General features: G+C 41.2%; 1 gene segment (V, D, J or C); it reads right to left on the bottom strand.

The window, feature by feature from the left end:
* Window positions 1-13,496: 13,496 nt before the first annotated feature.
* LOC125168501 (immunoglobulin heavy variable 3-74-like) lies at window positions 13,497-21,370 on the bottom strand. The segment is given in 3 exon segments: window positions 13,497-13,532; window positions 20,805-21,115; window positions 21,217-21,370. Coding segments are annotated over 3 exon segments (375 nt in total).
* Window positions 21,371-25,666: the final 4,296 nt, after the last annotated feature.

The following is a 25,666-nucleotide window of genomic DNA, read 5'->3' on the forward strand; positions in this document are numbered from 1 at the left end:
CTGATCTCAGACAGATGGAATCCAACATGCTCTGGCAGTCTCCTCCCATGCATGTGTGGTTCCCTCCTCAGCTGGAGATGCAGAGGAGTTGAGGTAACTTTGGCAGCTAGCACCATGGAATCTGCACATGATCAAAAGACGTTATCAACCATGGCACTCCCTTGTTTGATTAAATACCCTCTACTACTTTAAAAACCCCTGTGTCAGGCAGAAACCCTCAGAGGTGGCTTTAGGACAAGAGTCTGCATTCTCCCCAGTGGCTGGCCTTCTGAATAAAGCTCAAATTCCTTTCCCAATAAAACTAAAACTTTGAACGTTGAACTTTCCACCAACAGGCAGCTGAATTTGGGTTTTGATAACAATAAAACAGAGTGGAGTAGCAGTTGCCAGGGGCTGGCAGCGAGGTGCAATGAGGGTTAGATATCAAGGGGTGTGATTTTCTGGTATGCAAGACGACTAAGTCTAGAGGTCTTCTCCACAACATTACACGTGTAGTTAACAATACTGTATTGTATGGTTAAATTTAGTGAAGAGGGTGGATCTCAGTTTCAATGAGATCTTACCACAATACACGAGTTTTGCTTCTCACACAAAGTATGCGTGGACACACACTCTGTACTGATAAGTGAAAAAAATTTTTTAAAATGTACATACTTTGGATCCTAACCCTGGGGATATGCCATTTACAAATGTCTTCTTCCATTCCGTAGGTTGCCTTTTAGTTTTGGTTATTGTTTCTTTCACTGTGCAGAAGCTTGCTGTTTTGAGGTACTCCCAAGAGTTCATATATGTATGTATTTAATTTTCTTGTAATATTTTTAATTTAAATTTAAGTGTGTTAACCTACAATGTAGTATTGATTTCAGGTGTAGAATTTAGTGATTCATCACGTACATATTAACACACAGTTCTCATCTCAACAAGTGCCCTCCTTAATGCCTATCTCCCTTTTAGCCCAACTTCCGCACTTCCCCTCAGTTTGTTCTCTGTATTTAAGAGTCTCTTCCTGTTTCTTCCCTCTCTGTTTTTCTCTTATTTTATTTTTCCTTCCCCTATGTTGTGTTTCTTATATTCCACATATGAATGAAATCATATGATATTTGGCTTTTTCTTACTGACTTATTTCACTTAGGTTAATATGTTGTTGTTCCACCCACATTGTTATAAATGACAAGATTTTACTCTTTTTTTTCAACATTTATTTATTTTTTGGGACAGAGAGAGACAGAGCATGAACGGGGGAGGGGCAGAGAGAGAGGGAGACACAGAATCGGAAACAGGCTCCAGGCTCTGAGCCATCAGCCCAGAGCCCGACATGGGCTCGAACTCACGGACCACGAGATCGTGACCTGGCTGAAATCAGACGCTTAACCGACTGCCCCACCCGGGCGCCCCGAGATTTTATTCTTTTTGATGGCTGAGTAATATTCCATTGTATATATTTACCACCTCTTCTTTATGCGTTCATCTCCTGATGCATATTTGGGCTCTCCCACAATTTGCTTATTGTTGATAGGGCTGCTATAAACATTGGGGTCCATGTGCCCCATCGAATCAGCATTTTGGTATCCTTTGGATAAATAACTAATAAAACAATTGCTTGATCACAGGATAGTCTATTTTTAATTTTTTTGAGGAATCTCCACACTATTTTCCAGAATGGCTGCAGCAGCTTGTATTGCCACCATGTTAATTTTAGCCATCCTGACAGGTGTGAGGTGTTATCTCATTGTGGTTTTGATTTATGTTCCCTGACAAGGAGTGACAATGAGCCTCATTACATGTGTCTTTTCGCCATCTGGAAGTCTTCTTTGAAAAATGTCTATTCATGTCTTCCGACCATTTCTTCACCAGATTATTTGTTTTTCTCAGTGTCGAATTTGAGAAGTTCTTTATAGATTTTGGATACTAAGCCTTTATCTGATATGCCATTTGAAAATATGTTCTCCTATTTTGTCAGTTGCCTTTTAGTTTTGTTGATTGTTTCTTTGCTGTACAGAAGCTTTTTTTAAAAATTTTTTTTCAACGTTTATTTATTTTTGGGACAGAGAGAGACAGAGCATGAACGGGGGAGGGGCAGAGAGAGAGGGAGACACAGAATCGGAAACAGGCTCCAGGCTCTGAGCCATCAGCCCAGAGCCCGATGCGGGGCTCGAACTCACGGACCGCGAGATCGTGACCTGGCTGAAGTCGGACGCTTAACCGACTGCGCCACCCAGGCGCCCCTGTACAGAAGCTTTTTATCTTGAGGTCCCAATAGTTCATTTTTGCTTTTGTTTCCCTTGCATCTGGCACATGTCTAGTAAGAAGTTGTTCTGACCACGGTCAAAGAGTTTGGTGCCTGTGTTTTCCTCTAGGATTTTGATGGTTTCCTGCCTCACATTTAGGTCTTTAATCCATTTTGAATTCGTTTTTGTGTATATTGTAAGAAAGTGGTCAAGTTACATTAGAGTTTCCTGTTGCTGTCCAGGTTCCCAACACCATTTGTTGAAGGGACTGTCATTTTTCCATTTGATACTGTTTCCTGTTTTGTCAAAGATTAGTTGACCATATTGTTATGTGTCCATTTATGGGTTTTCTACTCTGTCCCATTAATCTATGTGTCTCTTTTTGTGCCAGGACCATACTGACTTGATGACTACAGCATTGTAATATAGCTTGAAATCCAGAATTGTGATGCCTCCATTTTTTTTCTTTTTTCAGGATCGCTTTGGGTGTTCAGGGTCTTTTGTGGTTCCATGATAATTTTAGAATTATTTGTTTTAGCTCTGTAAGGAATGCTTGTATTATTTGACAGGGATATTTGCATTGAATTATTTGCATTGAATGTCTAGATTGCTTTGGGTAGTATCAACATTTTAACAATGTTTTTTCTTTTAATCCATGTGCATGGAATATTGTTCCATTTCTTTGTGTCTTTTTCAATTTGTACCATAAATGTCCCAGGTTTTTCAGAGCAAGCTCTTGTAACTCTTTAGTGAGGGTTATTTCTAGGTATCTTATGGTTTTTGGTGTAATTGTAAATGGGATAAATTCCTTGACTTCTCTTTCTCCTGCTTCATTATTGTTGTATCGAAATGCACAAATTTCTGTATGTTGATTTTGTATGCTGCAGCTTTACTGGTTTATTGTATCAATTCTAGTGGGCTTTTTTTTTGCAGAGTTTTTCAGTTTTTCTGTATATAGTATGAAATTCAACTCCAAAACTGAAAGATCCTATTTAAAAAATGAGCAGAAGGCATGAGTAGACTTCCCAAAATGCAACATACAGATGGCCAATAAACACATGAAAAGATGCTCAACATCACTCATCATCGGGGAATATAAATCAAAACTACAATGAAATATCAACTCACTCCTGTCAGAATGACTAAACTCAACTACACAAGGAACAACAGGTGTTTGTGAGGATACAGAGAAAGAAGAACACTTTTGCACTGCTTGTGGGAATGGAAACTGGTGCAGCTTGTCTGAAAAACAGCATGGGAATTCCTCAAAATGCTAAAAATATAACTACCTTATGATTGATCAATTGAACTACTAGGTATTTACCCAAAGGATACAAAAATACTAATTTAAAGGGGATTGTAACTGTATGTTTATAGCAGCCCTATCAAAAACAGCCCAGCTATGGAAACAGTCCAAGTAAACATTGACTCATAAATGGATAAAGTATATGTGGTATATCTTCACACACACACACACACACACACACACACACACACACACACTCATACACTGGAATGTTTCTCAGCCCTGAAAGGAATGACATTTGCTATTTGTAATGATATGGATGGAGCTAGAGAGTATTATGCTAACTGAAACAAGTGAGAGAAAGACAAATATATGATTTCATTCATATGTAGAATTTAAGAAACTTCAAAAGGGAAACGGGACAAATAAGAGAGAAGAGCTACACCAAGAAATAAACTTTTTTCAATTTTTTAAAATTTATGTTGAGATATAATGGGGGGAGGAGCAGAGGAAGCGGGAAGGAGAATCTCAAGCAGTCTCTTTGCTGTCAGTGCAGAAACCAAAATGGGGCTTGATCTCAGGATCCATGAAATCAAGACATGAACCCAAATCAAGAGTCTTAGGCTTAACCCATGGAACATATAAACACAACAAAACAGATTCTTACTTATACAAAACAAACTTATGGTTACCAGAGGGAAGGTGGGAGGAGGTTTGGGGAAGTAGGTGATGGGGTGGCAGTGCTGCACTCATAATGAGCACTGGGTGTTGTATGGAAATGTTGAATCACTATATTTTACACCTGAAAGTAATACTACACTGAATGTTTACTATGTGGAATATGAATAAAATCTCAAATGATGTATTTACAGTGTCTGCAAATGGCCTTGTTGGCATACAGCCCATGAAGAAACATTTATTCCAGAAAATATACTGACAGACGGAAAAGCTAGAATTTGAGCTAAGGCATGCGCCTTTCCTTCCCCACCCCAGCTCAGCAAATGGAAACTCCAGTGAAAGGAGCTGGGACTATAGGCTTGTGCCACTGAGCCTGGCTGCAACCTCCCCTCCAGACTGTTGCAACCAATACCAGGGTTCCTGGTGACCAGCTCCTGTTCAGAGGACTCTTTCCCAGAGGGACAGGATGTCAGTGACCCTAAGATGTTTGCTGTTGAGTCCAAGCATCAGCAGGTGCCACTGAGATGTGGGACTCACTCATTGTTTGCAGCCCCACTCCCAGGATGGAAACTCTGCCCTGGGCACAGTCCACTAGGGATGCTGGGAGCCTGGTCGCCCCAGACCTGACTTGTAAGGCAGGGGTATCATGCCACGAGGACAAGCAAGCCTCAAAGAAGTGCAGCTGCCACGCACCCCTAAACTGGGCCCTTATTTTGTCCCCACCTGCAGCTGCAGAGTTTTGCCCAGGACAGGGGGGAGCTGGAGCAATCCACTAAACCAAGGTGCAGATCTGTTCCGGTACAACTGACTTCATTTACAGATGAGGGTGAGGAAGTTCTGGGCCTCATGTTTTGGGAGTGTCAGGTGCAGGAGACAGATGGTTTCAGTGGAGTATTCCTAACCTACTCCTCCTCACCTGCAGTAGAGAGCCAGAGCCAGGGACAGTGGAGGGAACAGCTGCTGTCAGAACACATGTCAGATTATGGCCTCAACAACTCTCCATTCAGAGGAGTCCGAGATTGTAGGTTTTAGTCTGTGGAGAGTTGAAACATGAGAGCATTGTTGAGCACAGGACAGCATTCAACATGAGGCAGAGGAACTTATCATGTGAGTGTTGGGCAGAAAGAGATAAAGAAACCCAGCCAAACACTGTCACTCTGGGCTGGCTGTGTTAATGTCCCAGGCCATACCACCTCTGTAGTCTTTGAGACGACTTCCCTTCCCTCATAGTATGTCTTTGAGGTTCTCCTAGTTTCAATTCTGCATCAATAGCGTCACATTTCTGTGGCAAAGCATCCCACTGATGGAAGTTTCATACGTGGTTTATTACTTTTTTTTGTTTTGTTTTGTTTTTAATTTATTTAAAAAATTTTTTAATGTTTTATTTACTTTTTTTTTGATGTATTTTTTTAATGAAATTTATTGACAAATTGGTTTCCATACAACACCCAGTGCTCATCCCAAAAGGTGCCCTCCTCAATACCCATCACCCACCCTCTACTCCCTCCCACCCCCCATCAACCCTGAGTTTGTTCTCAGTTTTTAACAGTCTCTTATGCTTTGGCTCTCTACCATTCTAACCTCTTTTTTTTTTTCCTTCCCCTCCCCCATGGGTTCCTGTTCATTTTCTCAGGATCCACATAAGAGTGAAACCATATGGTATCTGTCTTTCTCTGTATGTCTTATTTCACTTAGCATCACACTCTCCAGTTCCATCCACGTTGCTACAAAAGGCCATATTTCATTTTTTCTCATTGCCACGTAATATTCCATTGTGTATATAAAGCACAATTTCTTTATCCATTCATCAGTTGATGGACATTTAGGCTCTTTCCATAATTTGGCTATTGTTGAGAGTGCTGCTATGAACATTGGGGTACAAGTGGCCCTATGCATCAGTGCTCCTGTATCCCTTGGATAAATTCCTAGCAGTGCTATTGCTGGGTCATAGGGTAGGTCTATTTTTAATTTTTTGAGGAACCTCCACACTGCTTTCCAGAGCGGCTGCACCAATTTGCATTCCCACCAACAGTGCAAGAGGGTTCCCGTTTCTCCACATCCTCTCCAGCATCTATAGTCTCCTGATTTGTTCATTTTGGCCACTCTGACTGGCGTGAGGTGATACCTGAGTGTGGTTTTGATTTGTATTTCCCTGATAAGGAGCGACGCTGAACATCTTTTCATGTGCCTGTTGGCCATCTGGATGTCTTCTTTAGAGTAGTGTCTATTCATTTTTTCTGCCCATTTCTTCACTGGGTTATTTGTTTTTCGGGTGTGGAGTTTGGTGAGCTCTTTATAGATTTTGGATACTAGCCCTTTGTCCGATATGTCATTTGCGAATATCTTTTCCCATTCCGTTGGTTGCCTTTTAGTTTTGTTGGTTGTTTCCTTTGCTGTGCAGAAGCTTTTTATCTTCATAAGGTCCCAGTAATTCACTTTTGCTTTTAATTCCCTTGCCTTTGGGGATGTGTCGAGGAAGAGATTGCTATGGCTGAGGTCAGAGAGGTCTTTTCCTGCTTTCTCCTCTAAGGTTTTGATGGTTTCCTGTCTCACATTTAGGTCCTTTATCCATTTTGAGTTTATTTTTGTGAATGGTGTGAGAAAGTGGTCTAGTTTCAACCTTCTGCATGTTGCTGTCCAGTTCTCCCAGCACCATTTGTTAAAGAGGCTGTCTTTTTTCCATTGGATGTTCTTTCCTGCTTTGTCAAAGATGAGTTGGCCATACGTTTGTGGGTCTCGTTCTGGGGTTTCTATTCTATTCCATTGGTCTGTGAGTCTGTTTTTGTGCCAATACCATGCTGTCTTGATGATGACAGCTTTGTAGTAGAGGCTAAAGTCTGGGATTGTGATGCCTCCTGCTTTGGTCTTCTTCTTCAAAATTCCTTTGGCTATTCGGGGCCTTTTGTGGTTCCATATGAATTTTAGGATGGCTTGTTCTAGTTTCGAGAAGAATGCTGGTGCAATTTTGATTGGGATTGCATTGAATGTGTAGATAGCTTTGGGTAGTATTGACATTTTGACAATATTTACTCTTCCAATCCATGAGCAGGGAATGTCTTTCCATTTCTTTAAATCTTCTTCAATTTCCTTCATAAGCTTTCTATAGTTTTCAGCATACAGATCCTTTACATCTTTGGTTAGATTTATTCCTAGATATTTTATGCTTCTTGGTGCAATTGTGAATGGGATCAGTTTCTTTATTTGTCTTTCTGTTGCTTCATTGTTAGTGTATAAGAATGCAACTGATTTCTGTACATTGATTTTGTATCCTGCAACTTTGCTGAATTCCTGTATCAGTTCTAGCAGACTTTTGGTGGAGTCTATCGGATTTTCCATGTATAATATCATGTCATCTGCAAAAAGCGAAAGCTTGACTTCATCTTTGCCAATTTTGATGCCTTTGATTTCCTTTTGTTGTCTGATTGCTGATGCTAGAACTTCCAGCACTATGTTAAACAGCAGCGGTGAGAGTGGGCATCCTTGTCGTGTTCCTGATCTCAGGGAAAAAGCTCTCAGTTTTTCCCCGTTGAGGATGATGTTAGCTGTGGGCTTTTCATAAATGGCTTTTATGATCCTTAAGTATGTTCCTTCTATCCCAACTTTCTCAAGGGTTTTTATTAAGAAAGGGTGCTGGATTTTGTCGAAGGCCTTTTCTGCATCGATTGACAGGATCATATGGTTCTTCTCTTTTTTTTTTGTTAATGTGATGTATCACGTTGATTGATTTGCGAATGTTGAACCAGCCCTGCATCCCAGGAATGAATCCCACTTGATCATGGTGAATAATTCTTTTTATATGCTGTTGAATTCGATTTGCTAGTATCTTATTGAGAATTTTTGCATCCATATTCATCAGGGATATTGGCCTGTAGTTCTCTTTTTTTACTGGGTCTCTGTCTGGTTTAGGAATCAAAGTAATACTGGCTTCATAGAATGAGTCTGGAAGTTTTCCTTCCCTTTCTATTTCTTGGAGTAGCTTGAGAAGGTTAGGTATTATCTCTGCTTTAAACGTCTGGTAGAACTCCCCTGGGAAGCCATCTGGTCCTGGACTCTTATTTGTTGGGAGATTTTTGATAACCGATTCAATTTCTTCGCTGGTTATGGGTCTGTTCAAGCTTTCTATTTCCTCCTGATTGAGTTTTGGAAGAGTGTGGGTGTTCAGGAATTTGTCCATTTCTTCCAGGTTGTCCAATTTGTTGGCATATAATTTTTCATAGTATTCCCTGATAATTGTTTGTATCTCTGAGGTATTGGTTGTAATAATTCCAGTTTCATTCATGATTTTATCTATTTGGGTCATCTCCCTTTTCTTTTTGAGAAGCCTGGCTAGAGGTTTGTCAATTTTGTTTATTTTTTCAAAAAAACAACTCTTGGTTTCGTTGATCTGCTCTACAGTTTTTTTAGTTTCTATATTGTTTATTTCTGCTCTGATCTTTATTATTTCTCTTCTTCTGCTGGGCTTAGGCTGCCTTTGCTGTTCTGCTTCTAGTTCCTTTAGGTGTGCTGTTAGATTTTGTATTTGGGATTTTTCTTGTTTCTTGAGATAGGCCTGGATTGCAATGTATTTTCCTCTCAGGACTGCCTTTGCTGCGTCCCAAAGCGTTTGGATTGTTGTATTTTCATTTTCGTTTGTTTCCATATATGTTTTAATTTCTTCTCTAATTGTCTGGTTGACCCACTCAATCGTTAGTAGGGTGTTCTTTAACCTCAATGCTTTTGGAGGTTTTCCAGACTTTTTTCTGTGGTTGATTTCAAGCTTCATAGCATTGTGGTCTGAAAGTAAGCATGGTATAATTTCAATTCTTGTAAACTTATGAAGGGCTGTTTTGTGACCCAGTATATGATCTATCTTGGAGAATGTTCCATGTGCACTCGAGAAGAAAGTATATTCTGTTGCTTTGGGATGCAGAGTTCTAAATATATCTGTCAAGTCCATCTTATCCAATGTCTCATTCAGGGCCCTTGTTTCTTTATTGACCGTGTGTCTAGATGATCTATCCATTTCTGTGAGTGGTGTATTAAAGTCCCCTGCAATTACCACATTCTTATCAATAAGGTTGCTTGTGTTTATGAGTAATTGTTTTATATATTTGGGGGCGGGCTCCGGTATTCGGTGCATAGACATTTATAATTGTTAGCTCTTCCTGATGGATAGACCCTGTAACTATTATATAATGTCCTTCTTCATCTCTTGTTACAGCCTTTAATTTAAAGTCTAGTTTGTCTGATATAAGTATGGCTACTCCAGCTTTCTTTTGGCTTCCAGTCGCATGATAAATAGTTCTCCATCCCCTCACTCTCAATCTAAAGGTGTCCTCAGGTCTAAAATGAGTCTCTTGTAGACAGCAAATAGATGGGTCTTGTTTTTTTATCCATTCTGATACCCTATGTCTTTTGGTTGGCGCATTTAATCCATTTACATTCAGTGTTATTATAGAATGATACGGGTTTAGAGTCATTGTGATGTCTGTATGTTTTATGCTTGTAGTGATATCTCTGGGACTTTGTCTCACAGGGTCCCCCTTAGGATCTCTTGTAGGGCTGGTTTAGTGGTGACAAATTCCTTCAGTTTTTGTTTGTTTGGGAAGACCTTTATCTCTCCTTCTATTCTAAATGACAGACTTGCTGGATAAAGGATTCTTGGCTGCATATTTTTTCTGTCTAGCACCCTGAAAATCTCGTGCCAATTCTTTCTGGCCTTTCAAGTTTCAAAAGAGAGATCAGTCACGAGTCTTATAGGTCTCCCTTTATATGTGAGGGCACGTTTACCCCTCGCTGCTTTCAGAATTTTCTCTTTATCCTTGTATTTTGCCAGTTTCACTATGATATGTCGTGCAGAAGATCGATTCAAGTTACGTCTGAAGGGAGTTCTCTGTGCCTCTTGGATTTCAATGCCTTTTTCCTTCCCCAGTTCAGGGAAGTTCTCAGCTATTATTTCTTCAAGTACCCCTTCAGCCCCTTTCCCTCTCTCTTCCTCCTCTGGGATACCAATTATGCGTATATTATTTCTTTTTAGTGTATCACTTAGTTCTCTACTTTTCCCCTCATACTCCTGGATTTTTTTATCTCTCTTTTTCTCAGCATCCTCTTTTTCCATAACTTTATCTTCTAGTTCACCTATTCTCTCCTCTGCCTCTTCAAGCCGAGCTGTGGTGGTTTCCATTTTATTATGCATTTCGTTTTCAAGCGTTTTTCAGCTCCTCGTGACTGTTCCTTAGTCCCTTGACCTCTGTAGCAAGAGATTCTCTGCTGTCCTGTATACTGTTTTCAAGCCCAGCGAGTAATTTTATGACTATTATTCTAAATTCACTTTCTGTTATGTTATTTAAGTCCTTTTTGATCAGCTCATTAGCTGTTGTTATTTCCTGGAGATTCTTCTGAGGGGAATTCTTCCGCTTGGTCATTTTGGATAGTCCCTGGCGTGGTGAGGACCTGCAGGGCACTTCCCCTGTGCTGTGGTGTATAACTGGAGTTGGTGGGCAGGGCCACAATCGGACCTGATGTCTGCCCCCAGCCCACCGCTGGGGCCACAGTCAGACTGGTGTGTGCCTTCTCTTCCCCTCTCCTAGGGGTGGGATTCACTGTGGGGTGGTGTGGCTCGTCTGGGCTACTTGCACCCTGCCAGGCTTGTGATGCTGGGGATCTGGCGTATTAGCTGGGGTGGGTAGGCAAGGTGCTCGGGGGCAGGAGGGGCAGGCTTAGATAGCTTCTCCTTAGGTGATCCACTTCAGGAGGGGCCCTGTGGCAGCGGGAGGGAGTCAGATCCGCTTCAGGAGGTTTGGCTCCGCAGAAGCGCAGAGTTGGGTGTTTATGCGGAGCGAGCAAGTTCCCTGGCAGGAACCGGTTCCCTTTGGGATTTCGGCTGGGGGATGGGCGGGGGAGATGGCGCTGGTGAGCGCCTTTGTTCCCCACCAAACTGAGCTCTGTTGTCAGGGGGCTCAGCAGCTCTCCCTCTGGTTGTCCTCCAGCCTTCCCGCTTTCCGAGCAGAGCTGTTAACTTATGACCTCCCAGACGCTAAGTCGCGCTTGTTGTGGGAACACAGTCAGGCCCCTCCACTTTTGCAAGCCAGACTCGGGGGGCTCTGCTTGGCCTGCGAGCCGCCCCTCCGCCCCGGCTCCCTCCCGCCAGTCCGTGGAGCGCGCACCGCCTGCCGCCCTTCCTACCCTCTTCCGTGGGCCTCTCGTCTGTGTTTGGCTCCAGCGACTCCGTTCTGCTAATCCTCTGGCGGTTTTCTGGGTTATTTAGGCAGGTGTAGATGGAATCTAAGTGATCAGCAGGACGTGCGGTGAGCCCAGCGTCCTCCTAAGCCGCCATCTTGCCGCAACTTCTATTACTTTTTATTTAGAAATACTTTTGCCTTATTCTTACCTTCTAACACTAAGATGCTATAAATATTTACACACCATTTATTTTGTGAGCATGGGATTTCACTCTGGAGCAGACACACGTGAGTGGTATTTCCAGGTTACATGTTAAGTCAGCCATGTATAATTTCATAAGCAACAGCCAATGGTTTTCCAGAGTTGGTGTTCGTTTTTCATTCCTACCTGCAGTGTTTGAGGCTGCACGTGTGCTGGATGCTCACCTGGATGGTGTTGCCAGTGTTCCCTTCATACCTGAGCCCTCAGGATGAGTGCATAGGGCATCTATTGCATTCCTGATTTGAATTTCCTTGACAGTCGATGGTGTGAAGAGTCTTTTCCTGTCCTTACCTAATGTATCTACAACCTCTAAGATGGGATGTTTAGTACGCAAGGCTGTGCTTGTTTTATAGAGGGTTGTTTCCTTTCTTCCTATTGACTGTTGGGGATTCTTAGCATATTCAGGATGCAGGTCCTTGGTGGTTATGCAATTTGTGAATATTATCTCTTCCTCTGTAACTTGTCTTACTGCTATTGATTGTCATGTGTTCAGAAAAAATTATTTGATTTTCACAAAGCCCATTTATACTATTTCTTTTTATGGGCCTTTGGCTCTTAGGTATAATTTTGGTTTTAATAATGGTTGATTGCTTGTGACTGATAATTTTTTTTTTAATTTTTATTCTTGAGACAGAGAGAGAGAGAGAGAGTGCAAGTGGGCGAGAGGCAGAGAGAGGGAGACACAATCTGAAGCAGGCTCTAGGCTCCAAGCTGTAAGCATAGGAACTGACACGGGGCTCAAACCCATGAACCGTGAGACTGTGAACTGAGCTTAAGTCAGATGCTTAACTGACTGAGCCACGCAGGCACCCGACTAATTTCTTGATTTACAATATAACTAAATTTTTTTTTTTCTGGTTTCTCTCAATGCTGATTTGTTCCCTAACTGGTCTCTGGTCTCTGTTGTTTGTTTTTAAGTCTATAGAGTGTAGTAACTCATTTTCATGGCATTTTTTTTCATAATATATGGAAATTCTGGTCTCATGCTGAAATTTAACTCAAGTTTCACAAGAGATGCTGTGTGTGTCTTTTTGGCCAGATTGTTCATCAGATTTGATTGATGTGCTCCGGGGCCAAATAACACGTTAACCTTTCCAAGTTTTGGGGTTTCTTTATGTGTCAGGAGCCATTGAGCTCTGTGCCCACAAGCAAGTTCGTGACTCAAGATGTTTCCTTCACAATTCTATGCGAAACACTGACAATTCATTCTGTGCATTGTCACTGTCAGACACTTCATGAATAGAACACACTGAAACAGTTTTATCATTTCCTGAAATTACTTTTTGTTTTGCATGTTTGGGAGTATAATATTTCTTCTTCCTTCCAAGGGGAGCTCATACAGCATTTTTGGAATTATTCCAGGCTTCTCATCTCCTAATGCTTTTGCAACGTGCTGTATAGTGTTTTACTAAATGCATATTTAGGTTTATTTGTACTCTGCCAGTTTGGGTGATAGGAGCCCATGAGACAGGCTGCACCATATGGTTTTTATTTGTCCCCATGTAAGTGATCTGTCATATTGAACATTTATAGAACACATAGCCCCTCACTTTCATGCACCAGAAACAGGGGACATGCTTCTTTTCTTTTTTTTTTTAATTTTTTTTAACGTTTACTTATTTTTTGGGGACAGAGAGAGACAGAGCATGAACGGGGGAGGGGCAGAGAGAGAGAGGGAGACACAGAATTGGAAACAGACTCCAGGCTCTGAGCCATCCGCCCACAGCCTGACGCGGGGTTCGAACTCACGGACTGAGAGATCGTGACCTGGCTGAAGTCCGCCGCTTAACCGACTGCGCCACCCAGGCGCCCCGACATGCTTCTTTTCAAAGAGAAGGGAGAGGAATATAAGGGAGCGGAGCCAGCAAAGTCGCAGGAGGAAACCTGTAGCCTGGCAGGAATGGTCATCTCTCCACACTTTCCAGTTCTGCATATGAGGGTCACTGCTGTGGTCCAACCTGGGTTCTTGTGCAGGTGTCTGGACAAGCTGCCCATGGGGTGTCGGCACAGTGGAGTTGGGAAGGGCAGCTGTGGTTTGAATTCCAGCCCACCTGGAACCACTGTAAAAGTCATGAGTGTGTTAATTAATGTCCACTAGCAGTTAGGGATAAAATGAGTAAATGCAAGAAGTTAGACTCACTACCTTAGATTCCATGTTCACGACAATTTGTGACAATGTTTCTCCCTTCCTTTTTTTCCACTTTTCTAACTTTTTAAGTTTGTGTTTAAATTTTTATTAGATTACATACTGTGTGATATTAATTTCAGTAGTAGAATTCACTGTTTCATCACCTACATTCACATCCAGTATGCATCAGAACACGTGGCCTACTTAATCCCCATCATCCATTAATGCATCCCCTACACCCCTGTCCTCCAGCAACCCTCAGTTTGTTCTCTAACCTTAGAGTCTTTTATATTTTTTCTTGCTCTTTTTTCCCTTTCCCCTATGTTCATCTGCTGTGTTTCTTGAATTCCCCATATAAGGAAATAATATCATGCTTGTCTTTCTTTGACTGCCTTATGTCACTGAGCATGATATCCTCTAACTGCATCAACATCTTTGCAAATGGCAAGGTTTCATTCTTTTTTATGACTGAATAATATTCTAATCTATACATATAGCACATTCATCACTCAGTGGACTTTTGGTCTCTCTCCTCACTTTGGCTGTCATTGTTAATGCTGCTATAAACATTGGGGTGCATGGGCCTCCTCAAGTCAGAATTTTTGTATCCTTTGGGTGAATACCTAGTAGAGCAATTACTGGAGTACAAGGTAGTTTCAGTTTTAAGTATTTAAAGTGTTTTCTGGAATGGCCACACCCCTTTGCATTCCCACCAAGAGTATAAAAGGGTTCCCTTTTCTCCTCATCCTCATCAATATCTGTTGTTTCCTGAGTTGTTAATTTTAGCCATTCTGAGAGTTGTGAGGTCCTATCTCATAGTTTTGATTTGTGTTTCCCTGACGTTGAGTGATGATGAGTGTTTTTCATTAGCCATCAGGGTGCTTTGTTTGGAAAAATGTCTAGTCATGTCTTCTGCCCATTTCTTCACTGGATTGTTTGTATTTTGGGTGCTGAGTTTGATATGTTCTCTATAGATTTTGGATAGTAAGGCTTTATGAGATATATCATTTGCAAATACCTTTTTCAATTCTGTAGGTTGCCTTTTAGTGTAGTTGATTCTTTCTTTCGTTGTGCAGAAGCTTTTTATTTTGATGTGCCCCAGTTGTTAATGTTTGCTATTGTTTCCTTTGCCTTCTGAGACACGTCTAATAAGAAGTTGCGATGTCCGATGTCAAAGAAGTTGCTGCCTGAGTTCTCCTCTAGGATTTTGATGGTCTCCTGTCTCACATTTAGGTATTTCACCCATTTTGAATTTATTTTTGTGTATGGTATAAGAAAGTGGCTCGGTTTCATTCTTCTGCATGTTCTGGTCCAGTTTTCCCAACACCCTTCATTGAGAAGACTGTCATTTTTTTTTTCCATTACATAGTCTTTCCTACTTCATTCAAGATGAGGTGACCATACATGTGTGAGTCCATATCTGGACTTACTAGTCTGTTCTATTGATCTGTGTGTCTCTTTTGTGCTTGTAGCATACTGTCTTGATGACTACTGCTTTGTAATATAGATGAAGCCTGCAATCATAAAGTCTCCTGTATCTTTGTGTAGCATAGACATGTCAACAATACTTGCTCCTTCAATCCTGAACATTGACTGTGTTTTCATTTCTTTGTGTCATCCTCAGTTCTTTCATCGTGTTTGTTTCTTTCAGAGTATAGATCTTTTAACCCTTTAGTTATCATATTATTTTTGGTACAATTGTAAAGGGATGGAATTTTTTTGGATTTGTCTTTCTGTTTCTACATTATTACTATATACAAATGCAATAGATTTTTGCATGTTGATTTTGTATCTTGTTACTTTGCTGAATTTGTGTATCAGTGCTTGCAATATTTTGGTGGATTCTTGGGTTTTCTATATAGAGTGTCATGTCATTGTGAAGAGTGAACGTTTGACTTCTTTCTTGCCAATTTGAATGCCTTTATTTCTTTTAGTTGTCTGTTTTTGAGGATAGACTTCCAGTGCTATGTTAAGTAGAATGATGGGAGTGGGCATCCCTCTTGTGTTCCTGACAGTAGAGGAAAAGGTTTTTTCCCTACTCTGGATAGTACCTGTGGGGTTTTCATATATGGTCTTTATGATGTTATGTTTCGTCTATGCCTTGTTGAGGGTTTTTATTAAGAAAGGTTGCTGTACTTTGTCAAATGCTCTTTTTTACATCTATTGAGAGGATCATATAGTTTTTATCCTTTATTTTATCGATATGTTGTATGACATTGAGTCATTTGTGAATCTTGAACCACCCTTACAACCAAGGAATGAATCCCACCTGATCGTGTAAATGATAATTTTAACGTATTTTTGGATTCAAGTTGCAATTATTTTCTTGATAATTGTTGCATCCATGCCAATTAGGGCTAGTGGCTTTTAAGTCTCCTTTTTAGTGGGGTTTTATTTGATTTGGAACCATGGTCATACTGTTCTTATAGAATGAGTTCGGAAGTTTTCTTTCCATTTCTATTATTTGGAATAGTTTGAGAAGACTAGAATATTCTATGCTACTTAAATAGATTATTTACACTCTTCTTTAAATATCAGGTAGAATTCACCTGTGAAGCCTTCAGGCCCTGGTCTTTTGTGTTTCAGTAGAGTTTTGATTACGGATCAATTGCTTTGTTCATTCAGTCAGTTCAGGTTTCCTATTTCTTCCTATTTCAGTTACTGTAGTTTCCATTACTGTAGGAATTTATCCAGTTCTTCCAGATTGACCAGTTTGTTGGGATATAAATTTCCAAAATATTTTCTTCTAATTGTATTTCTGTGCTATTAGTTGTGATCTCTCGTCTTAAATTTGTGGTTATATTGACTTAGTCCTTTCTCTTTTGTTTTTCGTAATTCTGGCCTTAGGTTTATCATTTTTATTTATGATTCCAAAAACCAACTTATATTTTCAATGACATGTCTAATGTTTTGTTTGTTTATTTATCATTTGTGTGCTCTAATGTTTTTCATTTACCTTCTGCTGGCTTTAGGGTTCATTTGCAGTTCTTTTCTAGCTTCTTTAGTTGTGAAGTGGTTGTTTGTTTGAGATTTTTCTTCTTTCTTGAGTTTGTCCTGTATTGCTATATATTTCCCTCTGCCAACCACTTTTGCTGCATCCAGATGGGGCACTGGCATGTTTTCATTTTAATTTGCATCTATGTATTTTTTATTGCTTCTTTAATTTCCTGAAAATCTCGTTCATTCTTTACCACAATTTTCTTTAACCTTAGGTATTAGTGGTGTTGCCAAAATTTTTCTTGTGGTTGACTTCACGTTTCATAGCGTTTGGTATGAAAATGTGCATGTATGATCTCAGTCTTTTTGAACTTGTAGTGAGCTGATTTATGACATAGTATGTGATCTGTTGTGGAGAATGTTGTATATGCAGTCAAAAAGAATGAGTATTCTGTTGCTTTAGGGTGGAATGTTCTGAATATATCTGTTAAGTCCATTTGGTCCAGTGTGTCTTTCTAAGCCATTGTTTCCTTATTAATGTTGGATTAGGTAATGTGTCCATTTCGGTAGGTGGAGTGTTAAAGTTCTCTATTATTATTCTTGTATTATTATCAATAAGTTTTTAATGTTTCTTATCAATTGACTTATATATTGGTGTATAAATATTTAAAGCTTTATATATTTTTGCTGTATAGACCCCTTCATGATGATACACTGACTTCCTCATTTCTTGTAACAGACTTTGGTTTAAAATCTAGTCAGTGTGATATGAGTATGATACTACACCTTTCTTTTCACGTCCATTAGCCTGATAAATTGTTCTCCCTCCCCTCACTTTCCATCTGCAGTTGCTTTAGGTTGAAAATGAGCCTATTGTATGCAGTGTACAGAAGGTCTTGTATTTTTTAATCCATTCTGATATCCTATGTCTTTTGATTAGAGCATTTTTCCCTTTTACATTCACAGTGATTATTGATAGATATAAACTTAGTGCCATTGTGTTACCTCTGAAGTCACAGTTTCTGGAGACTTTCTCTGCTTATTTCTAATCTTTGTTTCTTTTAGTCTTCCTTTACCACTCAAAGAGTCCCCTTCAATATTTCTTACAGGGCTTGTTTAGAGGCCATGAACTCCTTTGGTTTTTACCTTTCTGGGAACTTCTATCTCTTCTTCTTTTATCCGAATGACAGTCTTACTGGATAAAGTATTCTTAGATGCATAATTTTCAATTGAGCATGTTGTGGATATCATGTCATTCCTTTCTTGCCTGAAGGTTTCTGTGGATACACCTACCATAATCATTTCATTTATCTTCCCTCTTTAGTTAGGGACGTCTTTCGTCTTGGTGCTCATAGGGTTTGTCTTTTTCTGTCTATTTCGCCAATTTTACTATGATATGTCTCAGTGTTGGCCTGCCATTTTTTATTTTAATGGGAGTTCTCCATGCCTCCTAGATGTGTATGTCTGTTTCCTTCCCCAGTTTTGGGAATTTCCCATGGAAATGCACTCATATAACACCTCTTCTTTTCTCCCTCTCTTCTCCCGGACTCCTTTGAAAAGCATTTTATTACACATTATGTAGTTTCTGAGTTCCCTCAGTATATGTTTGTGATGAAATATTTTAATTTTCCTCTTATTTTCTGCATCATTTCCCCCATAATTTTATCTTCTATGTCACTTACTCATTCATCTGCTTCTTTCTGCCTTGAGGTCATTATATACAATCAGTTTCACATCTTAGTTACAGTATTTTTAAAATTTCAGCATGACTAGGTTTTAGGTCTTTTCTATCTGCAGTAAGGGTTTCCCTCATGTCTCCTAAGCTTTTCTCAAGCACACCTATTATCCTTATGATAGTTTTTAAAAATTCTATTTCCTTGTGAGAGTTTTTAGAAATTCTGTTTGAGGCATATCAGTTATATGTGTTTTAATAATATCCCTGGCAATGACCTTTTATTGTTTTTTCTTTTGGGACGAATTCCTCCATCATGGTGTATATCTATGTCTCCGCTTGCTTAAGTGTTTTAGAAAATCCTGTTATGTTTTCTGTTTCTAGAGTAGCGTCTTTATTGAGAAGTGTTCAATTGCTGTTGAGGGCTTGACACTTTAGGAAGCATCTGTTGCACATTCTGTGTGCACTGTGCTGTCGTGTATTGGATGCTCTGTCCCTCAGCTAAGTCCTCTGCAGTTTCTCCTTGTCTCCAGTGATGAGTGTTTAGACATTGTCCACAATGTTGTGAGTTTTAACTAGGTGAGTTTGTTCTGACTGTTAAAAGAGGCTAATTCCTATTTCCCCTAGAGGTGAAGCTATGCCTCACTATATGGTCAGTAGACTTGGTGCCTGTGGGGGTATATGTGGTCTTTGGAGGAAGGGACACAATGCAGGTCTGGTTTCTAGGCACTCTTTCCCTAGAAAGGATGCACCTGAGGAAGGCAAGGGTGGTGGATCTTGGTGTCAGTGGCTCATCTTCTACTGGGGGCTGCTGTGCTGCTCACTGAACTCTGTCCATGATGACTGGTGGGAGGAAATATTGACATCATTTCCCCCTCTACTCCCTGCGTTGGAGTTTCCAGCCACCGCTGTTCAGGAAGCCCTCACACAGAGAGAACAGTCTATACTCATGGGTCCCAGGCTTCTGTCAGAACCCTGCATTCACCCTGTCTGTGTCCAAACCATTGGCCTACCTGGCGGCACATGGCTCTTAGGTTTATATCAGGAGCTCTAGCTGGGTTTGAAAACTCCAAATTGTATGAACTGAATATGACAGGGACCCCACTGATCCTCTGCAAGAGGGTTTCGCTGTGCTGTGGCTGGAGCTGGTTATCCCAGAAGGGCAGTTGCATGAACACTAGGGGCTTGGAGTTCATGGTGGGGAACAACAACAAGGCAGCGTTCAGTTAGCTGCTCTCAGCAGAGGCTCCTATATTAATGACCAGGGCAGTGCAATGGTGCCTCTCAGCTCTCCTGCCCCACGAGAGGCAATGCACCCTTTACAAAATGCACCCTGAGAAGGGAACTTTCTCTCCCCAAGTCTCCCAAGGGATACTCAGACCACAATTCTCCCTATGCAACTCTGCCCTCCTTCACCACAGAAGCACAGCTATGCCCACCAGGCTCCATGCCAGTGATGGCATGGACTTCTAAATCTTCAGTCTTTGAAAGGCACATTTACAGGAGGTTGACTGGTCATGATTACCTTTATGTGTCATCTTGACTGCATCATGGGTGCCCAGACTCCCCACTGTTTCTGTGGATGTCTGTGATGTGTTCCAGAAGAGACTGGCATTTCTATCCATGGTTTCTGTCTGCCTGGGCATCACCCATTCCATTAAGGTTCTGAATAAAATCTGATGCACAGGGAGGAGAGATTCCCTCAGTTTTACTTCCCATGTGCCTGTTTGAATTGGAACTTTGGTTTCCTCTGGCCCTTGTTCTGAGAGTTACATCATCAGCTCTCCACGTTCTGAGACTAGACACTAGTTAAGAATCAGATGAGAATTATACCACTGGTTTTCCTGGGTCTCCAGCATGTGAGAGTGGAATGTGGGGCTTATCAATGTATTTAGTCATGTAAACCAGTTTCTTTGGTTTCTGTTGCTCGGGAGAATCCTGACTAATACATGGAGATGAATTATCTCTTCTTTAGAGGAATTGAATAAAGCTGTAGCTCATTTAAAGTCCTGAGTAGCAAGTTCCAGGAGGGAAGTTTCAGGTTGTTTGATTGGGACAACTGCTGGGTGAAGATAAAGTGGAACTGTGGGATCTTGTGGTCCTGGCTGCACAGGGAGTGCATCTGAGACTCCTATAAAGGTTCAGATGTTGTGCCTCAAGAAATCTGTAATTCACTCATGTTCAGGGACTGGAGGAAAAAGTGGAAACAACTGTGTCTATGTGCATGTTAGGGTAGTTTTCCTATGACAACACAGTTGCTAATTCAGTGAGTTAATAGGTAAACACAGAATCCTGTGTCCAGAGAGGCTCCCTGGGGAAACTGCTGTGTGGACAGGAAGCCCCAGACCCTGAGAGGAAACATGCATGTAATCCCCATCTGCACCTGCTCCTGGGAACACAAACCAGAATTGTGAATAGTGTGTGCCCCCTGGTGGTGCTTGATCCCCTCCTGCAGGGAGGTTTGTGTCTAGGCTCCCAGTGAGGTCCCCTCACCGTGTCTCTTGCACAGTAATATGTGGCCGTGTCCTCAGTCTTCAGATTGTTCATCTGCAGATAAAGCGTGTTCTTGGCGTTGTCTCTGGAGATGGTGAATCGGCCCTTCACGGAGTCTGTGTAGCTTGTGCTACTTCCATCAGTATTAATATATGCGACCCACTGCAGCCCCTTTCCTGGAGCCTGGCGGACCCAGCTCATCCAAGAGCTACTGAAGGTGAATCCAGAGGCCACACAGGTGAGTCTCAGGGACCCCCCAGGCTTCACCAGGTCTCCTCCAGACTCCACCAGCTGCACGTCACACTGGACACCTGCAGACACAAGACATCTTCATCAGGAAACTGTCACACATCCACTGTTTCTCACTCTTATCCACTCACATACTCAGTGTGTCCCATTCACCATGAATTACCTTTTAAAAGAGCAACCAGGAAAACCCAGCCAAGCACAAACTCCATGGTGAGGTGTCTGTTCTTTCCTGATCAGAGAATGGGAACACCTGAGATTCCCGGGCCTGGGGCTCTTCTCCCAGCTGCAGAGTCTGCGATGGGCTGGTTTTATCAGCACAGTGAGGGCGCTATTTGCATGTCCTATGACATATATATCACACTCCAGACTTAGATTTGATTCTTTAAAAGTGAACGACAGAGTTAGGGACGCACTTGTAGTTTAGTTTGTGTAGATGGTGCTGTGAAAATATGAATAATTCTAATCAGTGAGCACAGGTATATTTGCAGTCCTGTGTGCATTTTTACAGGTCTGTCATCAACATAGGTCATTTTCACTCTACATGTATTTTACATACTTTTTGAAGTTTAACCCAAAATACTTTATTCTGTGCCATTTTCACTTGTATAATTTTGTTTTTTATTTTTCATGTATTTCCATGCTGGTGTGTGGAAAGTATTTTCTTGAGAATTGTTGCATCCATGCTCATTAGGGCTAGTGGCCTGTAAGTCTCGTTTTTAGTGGGGTTTAATCTGGTTTGGAACCATGATAATACTGGCCTTATAGAATGAGTTTGGAAGTTCTCTTTCCATTCTATTATTTGGAACAGTTTGAGAAGACTAGAATATTCTATTCTACTTAAATAGAATATTTACACTCTTCTTTAAATATCTGGTAGAATTCACTTGTGAAGCCATCTGGCTCTTGACTTTTGTGTGTCAGTAGGTTTTTGATTACTGATTCAATTTCTTTGCTCCTTTCAGTCTGTTCAGGTTTTCTATTTCTCCCTTTTTCAGTTTAGTTTATATCATTCTAGGAATTTATCCATGTCTTTCAGATTGACCAATTTGTTGGCATATAAATTCCAAAATATTTTTTATAATTGTATTTATCTGGTGTTAGTTGTGATCTCTCCTCTCAAATTTGTGAATATATTTACTTAGTCTTGGAGGAAGATGGCAGCATAGGAGGACGCTGGGATCACCACGTCCTGCTGATCGCTTAGGTTCCACCCACATCTCCCTAATTTACCCAGAAAACCGCCAGAAGATTAGCAGAATTGACTCTCCAGAGCCAAGAGTAGATGAGAGGCCCACGGAAGAGGGTAGGAAGGGCAGAGAGGTGGCGCACACTATACAGACTGGCTGGAGGGAGCCAGAGCACTGGAGGGGCAGCCAGCCCACCCAGCATGGCAGAGCCCCTGAATCTGACTTGCAAAAGCGGAGGGGCTGGGCGGAGTGTGTTCTGACAGTCAGTGGGGCTTAACATCTGGAAAGGTATAAGTCAACAGCTCTGTTCAGAGAACTGGAGGGCTAAAGGACAATGTGAGGGAGAGTTATTGAGCCCCGAAGGACAGAGCTCAGCTTGTTAGAGAACAAAGGTGCAGGGAAGCACCATCTCCCTTGCCCATCCCCCAGACAAAATCCCAAAGGGAACCAGTTCCCAGCACGAGGTGCTTGCACCTCGCAAACACCCAATGCTGTGCTTCTGCGGATCCATCCCTCCAATGGGTCTTCCTCCCTCCCGGTGCCACAGGGCCCCTCCTGAAGTGGACCACCAAAGGCAAAGCGAGCTAAGCCTGCCCCTCCCGCCCCTTTGCACCTTGCAGATCCACCCCAGTTAATATTCCTGATCCCATCGAAGCAGCACCACAAGCCTGGCAGTGTGCTAGTTGCCCAGACAGAGACCACACCACTCCACAGTGAGTACTGCCCCTGGGAGAGGGGAAGATAAAGGACATTCCAATCTGACTGTGGCCGCAGCTGAGGGCTGGGGACAGATATCAGGTCTGACTGAAGCCTCACCCACCAATGCAAGTTACTCCAGACAGCACAGGGGAAGAGCCCTGCAGTTCCCTGCCACTCCAGAGACTGTCCAAAATGACCAAACGGAAGAATTCTTCTGAATAGAAACTCCAAGAAGTAGCGACAGCTTATGAACTGATCAAAAATGATTTAAGCAATATAGCAGAAAATGAATTTAATATAATAGTCATAAAATTAATCGCTGGGTTTTAAAAAAATAGAGGACAGCAGAGAATCTATTAACTACAGAGATCAAGTGACTAAAAAAGAGTCAGGAGGAGTTAGAAAATGCTATAAATGAGATGCAAAGTGAAATGGAGGCGATCACAGCTCGGGTTGAAGAGGCAGAGGAGAGAATAGGTGAATTAGAAGGTAAAATTATGGAAAATAAGAAGCTAGGAAAAAGAGAGATAAAAAAAATCCAGGAGTATGAGGGGAGACTTAGAGAACTAAGTGACATAATTAAATGAAATAATATATGCATAATTGGGATTCCAGAGGAGGAAGAGAGAGGGAAAGGTGTTGAAGGTGTACTTAAAGATCATAGCTAATGGGGCGTCTGGGTGGCGCAGTCGGTTAAGCGTCCGACCAGCCAGGTCACGATCTTGTGGTCCATGAGTTCGAGCCCCGTGTCAGGCTCTGGGCTGATGGCTCAGAGCCTGGAGCGTGTTTCCGATTCTGTGTCTCCCTCTCTCTCTGCCCTTCCCCCGTTCATGCTCTGTCTCTCTCTGTCCCCAAAATAAATAAACGTTGAAAAAAAATTAAAAAAAAAAAAAGATCATAGCTAAGAGCTTCCCTGAACTGGGGAAGGAAACAGGCATTGAAATCCAAGAGGCACAGAGAACTCCCTTCAGACGTAACTTGAATCGATCTTCTGCATGATATATCATAGTGAAACTGGCAAAATACAAGGATAAAGAGAGAATTCTGAAAGCAGCTAGGGATAAACGTGCTCCAACACATAAAGGGAGACTGATAAGACTCATGATGGATCTGTCTACTGAAACGTGGCAGGCCAGAAAGGAATGGCAGGAAATCTTCCATGTGATGAACAGAAAAAAAAATGCAGCTGAGAATCCTTAATCCAGCAAGTCTGTCATTTAGATAGAAGGAGACAAAGAGGTCTTCCCAAACAAACAAAAACTGAAGGAATTCATCACCACTAAACCGGCTCTACAAGAGATCCTGGGGGGGGGGGGGGAATCCTGTGAGACAAAGTACCAGAGACATCACTACAAGCATGAAACCTACAGATATCACAATGACTCTAAACCCATATCTTTCTATAATAACACTGAATGTAAATGGACTAAATGCTCCAACCAAAAGACATAGGGTATCAGAATGGATTAAAAAAAAAACAAGACCTATCTATTTGCTGCCTACAAGAGACTCATTTTAGACCTGAGGGTATCTTCAGATTGAGAGTGAGGGGATGGAGAACTATCTATCATGCCTCTGAAGGTCAAAAGAAAGCTGGTGTAGCCATACTTATATCAAACTAGACTTTAAATTAAAGGCTGTAACAAGAGATGAAAAAGGGAATTATATAATAATTACAGGCTCTATCCATCAGGGAGCTAACAATTATAAATGTCTATGGACTGAATACGGAAGCCCACAAATATATAAAACAATTAATCATGAACACAAGCAACCTTATTGATAAGAATGTGGTAATTGCAGGGAACTTTAATACTCCACTTACAACAGTGGATCGATCATCTAGACACAGGATCAAGAAAGAAACAAGGGCCCTGAATGATACACTGGGTCAGATGGACTTGACAGATATATTTAGAACTCTGCATCCCAAAGCAACAGAATATACTTTCTTCTCGAGTGCACATGGAACCTTCTCCAAGATAGATCACATACTGGGTCACAAAACAACCCTTCATAAGTATACAAGAATTGAGATCATACCATGAATAATTTCAGACCACGATGAAGCTTGAAATCAACCACAGGAAAAAGTCTGGAAAACCTCCAAAAGCATGGAGGTTAAAGAACACCCTACTAAAGAATGAATGGGTCAACCAGGCAATTAGAGAAGAAATTAAAAAATATATGGAAACAAATGAAAATGAAAATACAACAATCCAAACGCTTTGGGATACAGCGAAGGCAGTCCTGAGAGGAAAATACATTGCAATCCAGGCCTATCCCAAGAAACAAGAAAAATCCCAAATACAAAATCTAACAGCACACATAAAGGAAATAGAAGCAGAACAGCAAATACAGCCTAGACCGGGCAGAAGAGAAATAATAAAGATCAGAGCAGAAATAAACAGTATAGAATCTAAAAAAACTGTAGAGCAGATCAACGAAACCAAGAGTTGGTTTTTTGAAAAAATAAACAAAATCGATAAACCTCTAGCCAGGCTTCTCAAAAAGAAAAGGGAGATGACCCAAATAGATAAAATCATGAATGAAAATGGAATTATTACAACCAATCCTTCACAGATACAAGCAATTATCAGGGAATACTATGAAAAATTATATGCCAACAAACTGGACAACCTGGAAGAAATGGACAAATTCCTAAACAGCCACACACACTTCCAAAACTCAAAGAGGAGGAAATAGAAAGCTTGAGCAGGCCCACAA

Source organism: Prionailurus viverrinus, chromosome B3 (assembly GCF_022837055.1).
Source record: "Prionailurus viverrinus isolate Anna chromosome B3, UM_Priviv_1.0, whole genome shotgun sequence".
Taxonomy (NCBI): Eukaryota; Metazoa; Chordata; class Mammalia; order Carnivora; family Felidae; genus Prionailurus; species Prionailurus viverrinus.